This window comes from Spodoptera frugiperda, chromosome 3, assembly GCF_023101765.2.
Source record: "Spodoptera frugiperda isolate SF20-4 chromosome 3, AGI-APGP_CSIRO_Sfru_2.0, whole genome shotgun sequence".
In the NCBI taxonomy this organism is placed as follows: domain Eukaryota; kingdom Metazoa; phylum Arthropoda; class Insecta; order Lepidoptera; family Noctuidae; genus Spodoptera; species Spodoptera frugiperda.
The window spans coordinates 8226533-8242619 of NC_064214.1; the positions used below are offsets into that span (position 1 = coordinate 8226533).

General features: G+C 35.3%; 1 protein-coding gene across 1 annotated transcript in view; it reads right to left on the reverse strand.

Moving 5' to 3' along the window:
- LOC118273959 (cytochrome P450 4C1) overlaps positions 1-16087 on the reverse strand; it is a 32168-nt gene that overhangs the window by 15188 nt on the left and 893 nt on the right. The window contains exons 2-4 of the mRNA XM_050707840.1: positions 3404-3564; positions 2921-3030; positions 938-1028 (exon numbers count right to left, since the gene is read on the reverse strand). Of these exons, the coding sequence (XP_050563797.1) occupies positions 938-1028; positions 2921-3030; positions 3404-3554 (352 nt within the window). The 5' untranslated portion in view covers positions 3555-3564. The remainder of the gene's footprint in view (positions 1-937; positions 1029-2920; positions 3031-3403; positions 3565-16087) is intronic.

A 16087-nucleotide genomic window follows, 5' to 3' on the forward strand; every position in this document is an offset into this window, starting at 1 on the left:
TAAAAGAGTCATTAATGAAATTATTTAAGTAACTCCCTTGTTTATCCAATAAAATCCAGCTATCTACCTCTTTCGCAAACCAATGTAACGAACCAAATAATTTCTAAGAACTCCTAAATATTTACAAGTACCCACCTTAATAATTATTATGGAAACCATAATCAAAAATTTTCTCAGAAATAATTACACATCAGTAGTCAGCAGAAACCGTAAAGGATTGAAAAAAAACAATCAAAGAGAATGCCAGAAACGATTAAAAGGCCGGAGGCTATATTTCTATTTTTTGTCCGAAATCCTTTCCTTTGTGAATTAATACAGTTGTGATCTTTCTTGGAACTTCTAACCATTTGCTAATTACTCTAAAATAAAGTAATCCTGTCCTGTTATTTCTCAATGGCGCCCCTTTGACAATAACTACGCTACTGTTTACTTATACCAGAATTCAAAGGCTCTATTAAACGTCAAAGCTAATCTTACAATATAAAAAAAAAAAAATGTCTATCTGTGAGTCAGTCCGCTATTGAAGCTAATTGCTCGTTCCAAAGTGTAGATTCCTATGAAGAAGAACGAGCAAGAAACTCCATAGGTTACTCTTTTTCAATCAGGTTCACAATACAATTCTAGGTTACATTGTTGTAATATCGGTAAATATCAATAACTGCCGCTAAGAACTGAGATTTTACCGTGATAAATACTAACATACCTCAATAAAATGGCCCATATTATATGAAACGAAGACTCGTTTCTGCCTCTCCCAAAAAAAAAATACTTTTTGTATGAAATAGGAGGCAAACGAGCAGACGGTCCCCCTGGTGGTAAGCGATCAGCGCCGCCCATGGACACCCAGAGGAGTCACAGGTACGTTATCGGTCTTTTCTTGCAGGTCGTATAGGAAATACCGCCGACGACAGTTTTATTAATAGTAACAAATACCAACCAGTGCTAAGCAATAGTCCAGTACCCAGCCAACCCTTGAGGAAGTCATAAGGAGCACTCTTCTTGATGTTCTTGGAATGCGAGAGCAGCGTCTGGAACAAATTACTTTAATATATAAACAGGTATTCGATTTGTTATAACATTCTACTTTAATTTTCTACGCAGAAAGAATACAAGACACATAATTTTCTGTATTCTACATACGAAAGTTTCAGGTTCCCCACAAAATCTAAGATTTCCCGCAAAAAATCACTATTATTCCCGTCTTGAATTCTGAGTCAACAGGTTGCGTATAGATAGACATGCCAACGTCGGCCTAGCACCTAGGTTCACTGACGGACAGACTGACAGACTATTATTTATTTCTTTCTTTGTCGACGTTTGAAAAGTACCTAAGTATATGGTTTAATTGGAATAAATGATTTGTCTTTGACTTCGGACATCGCTTACCATCAGATAAGATGGTAGCCAAACTCCATTTTATTAAATATAAAAAGTAACTCGTGTACTGGTGGGGAATTTTATTTAGCCACTCAAACAATTTGGTGTCTCGCAAAATTTTATTATAGTTTGAGAGCCAAAAAAGGAAAACAGATCATTATGTAAATTTATCTGTTTTGATCTCACGATAAAGAAAACGTAAGTACCTACTGAATCAATTCTGATGTTAAATGTCAAAATCCTAAATGAAATTACGGACGAAAGTTACTTTATTTAATATTTTTTTGATAAAATCATGCTTAATTTTATACCTTTAACCAATAGGTACATTTTAGAATACATATACGCAGTTGCGTATGGCCAACTATACATGTAGTTAGACGATCTTAAAATTATACAATAATAATATATCACTTGTATCAGATACGCAATAAATCCTTTACCAGTACCAATATAAAACCATCCTCAAAATTCTCGGTAGAAATCTAAACAGGTTTCCTAAACTAACTTTTCAGTAATACGAGTATATTTGGAGCATTTTCTATTCAATATTTTTCTCTATTCCACGTACTAAAAAGACGGGTTTCAACGAAAAGGTTTTGCAAAAGAAACCCTGAAACCCTAGTCAGTAAGGAATCAATAGAAACCTATGGAAAGATCCATTTCTAAATAGTACCTAAATACGGTACCTAAGTAATTGGTTAGTATAGAATTTCTGGAGTAAACTTTTGACCCATTTTTGAGTAAGTTACTGGGTTAAAAAGGGCACAGAATTGGAAATTTAAAGATCTCGAATTAATCTAGAAAAAGTATAGAAAAGAAATACTATTTAGATGTTAAACCAAATGGTCATTGTTCATCTATATCACTAATATTATAAATGCGAAAGTTCGTATGTTTGTTACTACTTTACATCAAAACACGAAGATACTAGAGGAATGGGAAATAACAGGATTGCGCGTACATAGTCGCAGACTAAAGCTAGCAGATAACGCGTTTAAAATTGGTTTTCGAAAAAACGCAAACGTGACGCCTTCAAAAAATGTACAACCACATACATAAATATGAAACGAAAATGTGTCAAAAACTAAACGTAACTATATTTTTCAATTACCTCTTACCATGGGGTAATATAAAGAAAATAAAGGCATAAACTTATACTAGTCTACCTACAAAGTCTTGTGTAACTATTACACAGTATATGAGCTTACTCTGTCTATCTTGATAAATAATAGATCCCTTATCAACGCTAGAAGGCTTAATTTAGGTACACATACGCCACTACAAGGAAATGCTATTTGATTAGCTTCCAATTGATATTCGTCCGACCGTTTGCTGAGCACTATTTGATCAACAAATCAAGACAACAATGCATGGGCGGCGCTGATTGCTTACCATCAGGTGGCCCGTCTGCTCGTTAGCCCCCTATTCCATTAAAAAAGAAAACTATTTTGAAATTTTTGGTCTAATTTTTGATTTGGAATCCTTCATTTTCTAAGGAGATGAGAGAAATTCCATGTTCCAGGTTCACTAAGATACGTACCTCAACGTCCGAAGGTCCGGATATGTGCAGCACTCGGAGACTGAACACCTTGAACACGTAACGGTCGCCATATTTGTTCGTGTAGTCCACTAATACATCCAAAAACTTATCTGTAAAACAAGAAAAAAATGTTAGTGTTAGAACTTGAAACGGGATATTTACCATGTTTACTATTTCTATGAGTTTCCGATATTTCGACACTGTTGCAAGCGCCATGATCACGGATGAACTGGAGTAAATGCGGGTGGATGTTTAAGACCAGACAAATCGGTCTACCCTCTTTCTAGTTCGTTTTTTGCTGACACCGCTACCACTGTCACTTGTAACTCGATTCAATTCTCGACACACAAAACTCACTGTGTCCACTCGCGAATTTTCTTCTTTCTTGGCACATTTGCAAAGCAAAAAAAAATATCATTCAAAAGAAATAAGGCCTCGCTCTGCACTGCGTGTAAGACACACTCCAATACTTAGAAATATTACCAGCAGGCGTTTGGAGCAGCTCCCAAGCATTCCCGATCCAGGGTTTCCGCGGAGGTCCAGGAAGTTGGTCCACGGGGTCGCTGTCGTCTCTGAAGAATATCAGCCACACCACCGCCGCCACCAGCCCCGCCAGCAGCAACTCAAATATCATAGTGCTGCTCCTGTAGACAAATTGAGATTTCTTTATTATCACTAAGTTCATTAAAATATTTTTTTATGTCAAATACGTAGCTGTTTTGTGGATATTGAAGTAAAATAAAAAATAAAAATAAAATAAATAATATAAATGGAAGTAAAATGTTGTATACGCGTTTAGTTTGCATGACCTACGTAAATGTTTAGCAATTTTTTATTTTATTTTTTTTTTGATGGGAGAAAATCTTTTAGTTCCTTCTCCCGCCTTGGACGAGGCGAGAGGGAGTGTTAGACTCTTACTATTTAACACATTGAACGCCATAGTGGTCACCGGTGACCGAAGTTAGCGGAGAATTTGCCTTCAAAAGTTTTCTATTTGCAGTCAAAGACTTAAACACCCTACTGCTGCTTTTCGAGCCGGAGCCCCGGTAAACCCGCTAGGTAGTCCGTAGCTCCGGATTAGATAGATACTTAGCTTAGCATAAAAGCTTGTTCTCAAACAAGATTTTAATATTTGTATTGTCTATCCAGAAGCACTTACATCACATTGTATCTTTCTATTCTACACAAAGCACACTGTAACAGCACTACCTTACTTTCGCGTCACATACAACAACAGTCGGATATAATAAATCATTGATTTACACTTACTCTCCACATCCATTAATCTGCAATTAAGTACACCATAGTGCGAAGTGATTACTCCTAACGGGGATGGATTCTCAGAATCATGCCTGTAGCCTATACAGTACAGTGTGATACATATCTATGCTAACCAAGGATGTTAATGATATCCATATCCGTAACCGAAACTATCGGATATCCGAAATAAAAAAATACCCATTTCCGTAACCGAAACTGAAATAAATGTTCCGGATAATTTCGGATAGGGGCGGAGTCTAAATGAGACATGAGACAAGTTACTTATAGTCAGATTGAAGTAAGTACCTGCCAAATGAAGACCTATTTATAAATAAAACCATTCGATTATCTATTTGTATGTTACCTTTGAAATTCCTTAGAAAGCCAATATCCGTAACCGAAACTACCCGAACTACCGGATAGTTTGGAATAATTTCTTATCCGTATCCGAAACCGGAACCGATATAAAAAAATCCACTATCCGTATCCATATCCATATCCGAAATTCCATATCCATAACATCCCTGATACTAGCACGTGTAGTTCATGAATAGATACTGGAAGACTCCCCATTGCTAAAATTGCTTTGAATATCCTGAAGTGCCGACGATTTTTTTGGAACCCTTTATTAGATCACCATAATGAGGTCTATTTTATTGCTGGTTTTTTTAGAACGAGGTCAATTTATCTAGGTATAATGAAGGAGTTTCCACGTGTAGTTAGCTAGCAACCTGTCCCAGTTTTGCCTTGATGTTGATTCTTGATTGTCCCAGTGAACTGTCCTTTGTTTTTCCGATCTTTTTTTTTATCGGGGAAAATCGTCCGAGTGAACTTTCCTTTGTTTTTCCGATCATTTTTTTTATCGGGGAAAATCGTCCGAGTGAACTTTCCTTTGTTTGTCCGATCATTTTTTTAAGGGGGGAAAGTCATCCAATGATTTCTCCCGCCTTGGGCGAGGCGAGAAGGAGTGTCAGACTTATACTGACTAAAAACCACCCCGTTCCTACTACTACTTTTCGGAGCAGGTAAACCCGCTAAGTAGTCCGCAGGTCCGGATGTTTTTACGATCATACAGCTATGTTTTTTTTTTAGTCCGTGAAATATTTCGTTTAATACGTGAACTATTTAAGAAAAGTCCTATTAGTTTCAAATTATCCTGGAATTCAAAAGTCATGATCATGATCTATCACTGCCGCACTCAGAGACATTTAATGGTTACTTAAACTATTCCTTAGTAACGATTTTGTTCCAAAAACAATTGCTAAGGATTGGGTTAAGTAACCATTAAATGACTCTGAGTACGGCGATTAGTAATATTCATGTTCATTACCATGTAGTTACATGTTGTTAACACTCATTAAAATTAATCTAGTTAGTAACCAAATGTTGTGTAAGAACTTAAAATAACTTTAATAACAAAAATACAGATTACAACACAGTGCACCGCCGACCGGTCAGACGAAACACAACAAAAAGTGATATGGTGCAAAAAAATGTAAATAACTTGGTATCCTACTGACCTTCGAGTTTCGTTTTTTATATGATATAACAACAAACATACAGATATACAGCGTGTAACAAAATACCCATATACATCAAGAAGCACTGAAGAATACAGGTTGAATAGAATCTCTACACAAAGTTTCAGTTTAAAATACGTTTAAAAAAATTGGTACCAAATACTTGGTGTCGCATGGTTCTTGATTTTATTAATCATACAAACGTGTCACAACAATACAGGGGTCATTCGCTAATTACGAAACATTTCTTCTGTAAATTTGATCGCCTAGTACCTACCTACCTAATTTTAATTCGCACGAAAAATAAAAAATAAAATATTGGAAACATTCATAATTTCGTTCCATGAAAACATGAGTTTAAAAAACCCTTCCCGTATCGTTTGTTATGTTATCTAGAAACCGTGCACTTGATATGTATACCCCCTTTTTTGTTACACCGTGTATAATATACATGACTGTGCAGATTTTTTAAACGTAAATGTAGATGAAATTATAAAGGTAAAGGCATAATTTTGTATGTAATTACGCGTGTAATAAGTTTTTGTGTTTGTTTGTTTGACTGCATTGTTAGTTCTGTGTTGGTGGTTCAGTAATTGCATTATAATGTGTGTGAGAGCCATGCTTCGGCACGAATAGGCCGGCTCGACCGGAGTGATACCACAGGCTCACAGAAACCGACACGTGGAACACCTTTTGCGCTATGTTTCATTGTGTGAGCTACCAGAGGCCCAATTACTCCCCTTCCCAATCCCCGATTCCCCAACAACCCTTAAATTCCTAACTCCCAAAAGGCCGGTAACGCACTTCTAACGCCTCTGGTGTTTCGGATGTCCATGGGCGGCGGTGATTGCTTACCAGCAGGTGATCCGTCTGCTCGTTTACCGGCTTATACCATAAAAAAGAAGATGTGATTTTCGATTGTATTTTTTGATGAGATGTCCACGGTACAACAAAGAAAGTTGGATTTTAATAAAATCTATAACCTACCGATTTTTTTATTTCGAATTACTATCAATTAAAAACTAAGAACGCGAGGAAATATAGAATTTGTGTAATAAGAGGCTCCTTGTCGGACAAAACAGCACGAAACAGCTAGTATATATTATACAGCCCCTTAATACCTCAGTAATAGCCAAATAGCTAATCTTAAGGTAAGTGTAATCCGTTAAGTCTAATCACTTTCTCTAATATTGCTGTTTGCTGCTAATTGCCCTTAATTATAGTAAGTTATATTATGCAGTAGGTAGGCTACATACATTAGGCCCATATTAGCATACCGAATGAACTAATTAAACGATTATCTTAGTACACTGTGTGAGTACTAAATGTGACTTCATAAGAACATCTTTAGCAAGATTAAATCAAACATTAAGTCGTTGTGCAATGTTAAGTACAACTTTAAAATGGCTGGATCAAATTTCGTGATCATTAGTTTAGTGTCAGTGAGAAATAAAAAATTTCTAAACCACGTTTAAAAAAACCGACTTTAAGCGTGAACTAATTGCGGACAATACGTAAAACACGTATTTAACCTGTGAACCCCCATTTTTTGAGTCGGATAATAAACCTAAAACCTGCTCCTATGTCTAAAAATACTATGCTGATAATCGGGAGATAATTGCCCACAAACATAGACACATACTCGTACATATACAGGTCAAACAGGTCCAACTGAGAACTTCAAAAAAAGGAGGTTCTCTTTTTGAAATCGGTAAAAAATATAATTTGTATGATTGCAATTGGAACTGAGTTTTTAATTTTAGAATTCCGCAAATCATCTTGGAATAATAACTGAATGAAGTAAATAACTAGGTACATAATTATATTTATTTTTCTATGTTTACTCTAGACAAAAAATAATATATCAACAGAGTTGTTCTGTTTAAGTGGTTACTTAGCAATTTGATTTGTTAATTTCCTCACGCCTACACGAGCTAATCTCTATAAATGGAAACAGCTGATTGTATTGTAAGTACCATATATTACTTACCTATACAACACTGAATAGTCAGTCAAGGTAGTCAAGCTTAATATGAACAGTTGATTATGATGACAGGATCTATAGAACTCTATTCATTATTCAAAGTCTATTCATAACGACCAAGGGTTTGAAGGAGATCAACGTGTATAAGAAAATCTAACCTAGCTTTTTTTAAGGAGGAAAATCATCCAATGACTTCTCTCGCCTTGGGCGAGGCGAGAGAGAGTGTCAGACTCTTACTGACTAAAAACCACCCCGTTCCTACCCCTGCTTTAAAGCCCGAAGCCCTGGTTAACCTGTTAGGTAGTCCGCAACTCTGGAATCTAACCTAGGTTTTTTTTTCAAGGGTCATCGTTCGCCACTATCTCCCCTGGTTGTAAGCCAGGTTACCTAAGTGACCAATTCACCCGGGGCTTGAAACATCCAGACTGTACAATATCAGCCACAGGTTTGGGCGGTTGTGAACAAAAGAACAATAAGACACAGACTCTCTCCCACTTAAGGTGCTTTTCCACCAATCATATTCATTGGTACACTGGTGGAAACGGACTCAGCTAAGCTATGTCTTTTATATGGAAAGATGCGTGCTATGGATGCGTGCTATGAATGTGTGCTATGGATGGCTTCTCTACTATCGATACATCGCATACTCGAGCTGCGCATCTTCCTCGCACAGCTACATAGCTTAGTATCAGTAGAAACGGTCGTATAATTTCACAGCATAGCTACTTACCACAAAAAGTTAGAAGTATACGGGTGGAAAAGCACCGGTATAGTTCTAAATCAATAAACTATGAACCAAACTCAAGGACCATACACTAGCAATACCTAGACCAAGGCCATCACTGGACATATCAGACGAACAATTAAAACAATAAATCATGATCATCATCATCTATCATTAACAAAAAGATACGAACTAAACAACTAAAATTAGACGTATTGTGTGTAAATGACCACGTCATTTGATCATGACCTTATTATACTGGACCGACATTGAATTGAAGTGGTTTACTCACACCGACACACATTACATAACCATTAGGTAATACGTTATAACCTAGTGTCAACATTAGTACTAATTAACACTAGTTTTATAATAGTTTATGTAAAGGACATCGGGCGTTTTTTACCCGATTTTTTAAAAGTCGCGAACATAAACCAAAACATTTTTAAATGATAGTGTTTGCAATCATATTTAATATTGTGTAGTTATTTTGATTCACAATAATGGGAAAATGGAAATAATTAGTAAAATGAAAATGATATTTTAAGTTGACTATTTTTCCTAATCACTAAACGACCGCTCAGTAAGTTAAAATATCACTCCGTGGTATTTTTATAAACCCAATCAGACTAAATCCGTCAAGTTGATGTGCATGTTTCGTTCTCACTCTCGCCCATAGTCTTAAAACTGGTATACATATGTTGCGCTCGCGCAGGTAGCTAGCTTATCTTACTACATCGCAGTCCTTCGTCATCATCATCGCAGTCCTTCGCCAAAAGTTAAGAGAAAAATATGTTGTTTTAATTATTTTTGATTCCCTTTTTCCTCTTCAATTATATAATTGAAGAAAGAATAATTATTGCCCAAAAACATTTATAAATATTTTTTAAATGTCCATTTTCTCCTTATTGCCACGACCCACAGAAATGGGAACTATACCATTGTGAACTAGATTTAATTGCCTATCCATCGTACCTAATTTTATTTTTGTTCGCCGTAGGTAAGTGTCCCATACAAAAATGCCCGATGTTCTTAGGGATTAGGATTATGTAATAAAAAAATAAAGATTATAAGGCTAGTGATAGTTGTATTTTGACGTATCAAAAGTGCCTATTTTAGGATTAATAGGAATAATATACAATGCTTTTTTTTCTTAAGGGGAGAAAATCATCTAACGACTTCTCTCGCCAGAGCGAGGCGAGAAGGAATGTCAGACTCTTACTGACTAAAAACCACCTCGTTCCTACTCCTACTTTTCGAGCTGGAGCCCCGGTAAACCGCTAGGTAATCCGCAGCTCCGGAACATACAATGCTACAAATAAGATTAAAGCTTGAATTATCTCCCGGTTCGTGGAGTTTTTAGTATTCTCGGAATATAAAATTATCTTAACCATTAGGTTATGTTACCTTAGTATAGCCTAATATAATAATATAATGTACCTAAGGCAGTTGTCCCACCGGCAACGATGAACGAGTAACGAGTAGAGCTAGAACTAGAAACGAGTGAAAACGAGTGAAAACAAAAACAAACAAGTGAAGCGAGCACTCGCCGGCAGTGTGAACAGTCAGCGATCAACTATTTGTATATGCATCTCTTTTGTTTACACGGAAAGTATATCTATTGTACGTTTCTTGAGCGAGAAAATAGCCGATAGTTAGTCGTTCACTCGCCGTTGGTGGGACAACTGCCTTATGTACGTTTCTAAAAACTCACTCCTTATCCTATAAAAATGAACCCAACAAAAACACTTCAGCTTACTTAGCAAGACTCAGTGATCAACTGGGCGGCAATAAACTGGGCCACGTGAACCAGTTGTACAAAATTAATTATGCCTACTATTTTTGTGGCCAACTGGGCCGAACGCACTTTGGTCTCGCGGACAAGATTTTATTATTTAATTTGCTGTGGTTAAGTGGGCCGAAAGTATCCAATACAGGCAGATACAGAGTGTTTCAGTAATTTCAAATATTTACCTTGTGGGTACCATTTTGTTTTACTTATATACAGTATCTACAGCCGTTACGAAAGTAAAGTGCGCTTTCTTCCTTTGTCTTGTGCGTTTCTTTATATTTTGTTGTCATTATATTTTGTTCTCTGCGGCGGTGGTCCGCAGAGAACAACCACTACCTTAAGCTATAACAGGTATAACGTTACGTATTATGAAACATCAATCTCTTTTAACTTCAAAAAAGACAATCGTCAACCGCTACCTCCTATCACAAACCACCGCAAATCAACGCACACCATCCAGCCTGAGGCAGAAACAAAATATAACGACAACAAAATATAAAGAAACGCACAAGACAAAGGAAGAAAGCGCACTTTACTTTCGTAACGGCTGTAGATACTGTATATAAGTAAAACAAAATGGTACCCACAAGGTAAATATTTGAAATTACTGAAACACTCTGTATCTGCCTGTATTGGATACTTTCGGCCCACTTAACCACAGCAAATTAAATAATAAAATCTTGTCCGCGAGACCAAAGTGCGTTCGGCCCAGTTGGCCACAAAAATAGTAGGCATAATTAATTTTGTACAACTGGTCCACGTGGCCCAGTTTATTGCCGCCCAGTTGATCACTGAGTCCTTAGCAATTAGCACTTATCCTAAATAAAAGAAAGCGCTACGTTATAATTTATGCTATCTAAAATTATGACAAATGTACTTATGACATAATATTTTACGCGATAAAAATATTGAAATATTAGTGGCATCAAGCCGCCGGCGGATCATGGGCTATGTATTTCGGACCAAACGCCGGCTCGTAAAACTGTTCACCTTGACATTCAAGCTGACAATACAACTGAGATACGCTTTATCACTATGTTGATAAGTATATTAGCGTAAGTAATAATAATACACACATATAACTTTATAACCTAATAACTCGAAATATACCTAGAGATTTGGATAGAATTTTAGTCTGGAGTAGACAAAAAATTATGTGGGATTGGGAAAAGGATTTTTTATTGTTTAAGGTGGTAAAAGAGCAGACGGATCACCTGATGATATAGATGATATAAGCAATCTCCGCCGCCCATAGGCACCCGAAACACCAGAGGTGTTGCCGGTCTTTTAGGGTAAGGAATTTAAGTGTTGTTGGGGAATCGGGGATTGGGAAGATTGGGGAGAGGGGAAATTGGGCCTCCGGTAACCATGCAAGCGGTCAAGCGTTCAGCGAAATTCAATATAAACAATAAAAAAGTGGGTTACACATTTTAATGTATGTATTCGCTATTCTCAGCTTTTTGGGGAAATTAAAAAACATATTTTATTTACAAAACTCGAATAATGCACACAATACCAGAATGTGTGAATTGAATGAATTTATTACACTTTACCACAACGAATGGGACGAAAACAAAACGAATCGAAAATCGGAATATTTCGATTATATTTTTATTGTTGTACAGTTGTGACGTTATTCCATGTTTCTAGGTACTTTTCATCGCACAATAGTCAACAAATCAAAGCAGATATCTTTTCAAATTTTATAAATGTCCTCCCGAACAAAATTCCAAAACGATTTTAATGAATTTTGATGAACATTGAATAAACAATTTTGTTTAATGAAAACAACAATGTTCTCGGAACATTCCGCACCAAATACTTGTGTCATTATTATTCGAATATATAATCAATTCATGACACAATGCCTTGCAAAAATAAGAGAACAACTGATCTATTATTGTTCAGAAGAACGTTCTCTAGTTTAGAACTTTATTTTTTAACAATGAAACTTAATGAAATACATGTTTCATTTTTAACAAAAAGCAAATTACATAAATCATTAATCATTACTAATTATAACATAATTCATCATCATAAATCATTCTTTTTTTCTCATTTATGTAATGAGAAAAGGGGGAAAAAACGTGTTCCGTTTTGTTTTATACAGCTGGGCAACAAAAACAAACACAAAGGAGTTTAATTTTTAAATACATTCATAAATACATTTGACAAATCAACTACATTTGTAAATACAAACTAAATACAGATTTCCCAATTAATAACGCTACGGATTTTCCAACAGAGTGAAATAAAAACTGCCAATTTTTTGCAACAAAGTGTAAATTGCAAAACAATTTTAATTGGTCAGATGGACGTTGATGAAAACGGTAGATAACAATGTTTGATTTAGAGTATAATCAGTTGTAATTAGAATTCGGTGCATTGCATTTTCTGGATGACTACGAGTGACTTTGTAATGAGATTATTACACGAATACTAATATTCGAAATAGCTAATCGCTGGACACATGAATTGCTAACGAATTTGTAACATAGATATGCTTATACGTACATAGTAGATTCAATGATTAAGTAAATAGTCGAAAATGTTACGGCCGATTGAACTATAGATTTTCGATTCGATGGAGTCTTATGACGACTTACTTACTTACGAGTACATACATTGTGGAAAGCAAATAAATGAATATGAATACTTATGGCCTACGTATGAAAGGCCCTTATATGAGTTTCTTTGGGCGATGTCTTCAAGAATGTGCACAATGTACTTGGCAATAGGCTTATAAGTATAATATAAGACACACACAAAGATTCAATAAACAACTTTAATATTTTTTATGGACTAGCAGGTAAGCTAGTAGACGGAATCACCTGATTGAAAGCGATCAGCGCCTACAGACACCTAATATTGTGACTACTATTTAGAGATGAAATGATAAAAATCTAAAACAGTTCGTAATCTTCAATAATATTTCGCACCTTATCATATTTATCTAAGTCTTAGATTACATAAAACTAGATATGTCTTAGAAATGTATCAATCTCGAATATAAATTTAAATGAAAATACATATTATTATAGGTAGGGTAAATTCACCTGATCACGTCCGCCGAAAAGTTAGCGTTACATGTTACGAAACGCCTTTAAAAAATCCCGAAAATAAGAAACCTACCACCATATTAGTAGTAGTTACTACACATTTGTTTGATATTACACGTTATAAGTATCTTATAGTCATGGCATCCGTTAAACGGACGCAAACTAGTATATGAATATGGACAGGTGAATTCACCCTACAAAGAAACAGTCAAAAAAAGATCTATTGTAAATCAAAATACTAGTAGCCAGAAGATCACCAATATACAATGAAAATATTAATTACTCAATAAAAAAAATACGTGTAAATCAAACGCACAAAATAAACTAGCGGCCAGCCAACGCCATAGCTCACCTAGTTGCTTATCTTTTTACTACACACACATGCGAAAGTTTGTTAATTTGTTACGCCTCAACACCTAAACTACTAAACCAAGTTTGATGAATAGAGATAGAGGGGACATAGGACCTTGGAGGAGATTGCAGATTTATTATTATTGGTGCCGGTCTCATCACGCATATGGTCGCGAGTGAGACTATTGAGTAGATTGTCTAAATGAAGCGGTCAATAGCCTTAGAAGGCCAAGGATCAAGTTAGGCTATCATTCGATAGCCTAGACCCAAGCTGAGTAAAAATAAAACCTTTATCAATAATTCCAACACAATCGTATTCAAAGAAGAGAACTCTTTAACCTAATTATATTGGAAACTTATCTCAAAATATTTATTTCACATTTACTTAGTCACACGTTTTAATCCCTAGGCAAGCTCTTTTTAATTGCTATGTTATGAGTCGCATCCAAATCGGAGATGTCTATTGCAACCATGAAGCAAATACAAAGATGTTACACACCCTATACACCGAATAATTAAAATAATTTTAAAATGTCACTGAAAATTTTTGGAAGTCTCGCAACTTGTAGCGGGTTGATTCCCGCAAGGAGCAACTCTTTGTATGCTCCACAAATTGTTGTTTTGGGTCCGGGTGTGATAATGTAAACGCACCCAAGATTCAGAAGAAAATCCAAAGAGGGGCGACGTTCTTTAAATTAAAAAAAAAGTACAACCTCGCCCGTACCGAGAAAGAAATCCTTTAGTTTCGTCACATCACTAGCATATAAGTGGCCACTGCTGAGCTGCTTAAAGGCCTCTTCTCACACGGAGAAGGTCTCCTTTTGTTTAAGTTTAATCACTTAACAAAATTCCTAGAAACACCCTCAAGCTCTTATTGATACTTGAATAATTTTAAAAAGTGAATAGAATTTTAATCTTCAAATATTAAACTTCATTAAACATTAAGTACTAGGTATGCTTAAATCATTTTCTTACTGACTGAGCATTTAAGATTTAGGTACCTATAATAAGTATTTGAAAGAAATTATAAAACGATTTGAATAATCTTTTATACTGAAATGTTTATTAAATTAATGTGGCAAGGCGCACCTGAATATCAGATTATAATATTAAGTATCAATATTTTTACAATAGGGAAAAAATGTTATACTAATTGATCTGCAGACCATAAGTTTGCAGACTTAATACTGTTTTGTCCTTATTAGTTTTGTTTTTATGTAATTGTGAATTTTCTATTATGTGATAGATAGTATGATATTACAATTAATATATTTTTCTCATTGCTGTTTTTTTTATTCTCCGTATCTTATTTTCGCAGACTTTCTCTTTAAACCCTAAGGTTGACTGGTAGAGAATGCCATATGGCATTAAGTTCGCCTTATGTACCACTATTTCGTTGTATTGTGTACATTAAAGATTAATTAAATAAATAAATTTAACATCAATAGGCGATGTTGTATCTAAGAGATAAAGATAAATTAAAAAAATTATAATTTACAAAGCATTTTTTTTGTACAAGTCCTATAAAACTAAATGTTTTTCTACACCTTAAATATACTTACGTAATACTCTTATTATGCTACGTATAATGCAAGTCTCATAAATTGTCGATCATTACCTAGACTTGCTAAATAAATAGCATTAACTTAAGTCACATAAATTACCTCTAAGCCTAACCTAAAAATAGGAGGCACAGCAATTGTTAGTTAAGTTGATAAATAAACAAAAAAGCATCATCACGCCTTTTATTCCACGTAATCCTATTGTATCATGTACATATGAAAATACGAATTTTCACCATTTGTATTATAATTCCCATGTAATAGGGGGATGAGCCTATTGCCTATATGTATACGGGACACAATTCCAGAATCCGTGCTACTAATGAAAATATTTTGAAAATCCAAAAAAAAGCCCAGTTATTCTTTGTCCGAGCCTAGAATCGAACCCGAGATCCCTTGTCCACATGGCACACTTACAATCACTCGACCAAAGAGGCAGTCCACCAACAAAAAAGCCGTAACATGAAATAGTTTCTAGCTCTATCTTCCTCATATAACATTACAACCTACATAAATAACAAACCAGACAGACCGACAGACAAACAGACAGACACAAACACTGACTATTCATAATTATTCCATTCAAAATTGCTCCATTGTAGTTCTGCTTGAAATAATCGCTTTGACTTTGAATTAGGCGAAATAAGACAATGTTGAATATAATACAGTAGAGCATAATAATATAGTCCTCGGTGTCATTGCATCCAGTGCCCTTAGGAACTTGTTTCGCTCTCCCTAAGGTCAAAAACCGCTCTAACCTGTTCCAGACTAGAAACTAATGTGGAACAACTACAAAATCTTCTAACAACATATTTGGATGAAATCTAAAGGTATTTGTAGCAATAGTTTACAAAATATGTCGTTTCTAAATTCGTTATTTGTGTTGACTAGAGGATAAGTTAACTGAAATAAGTC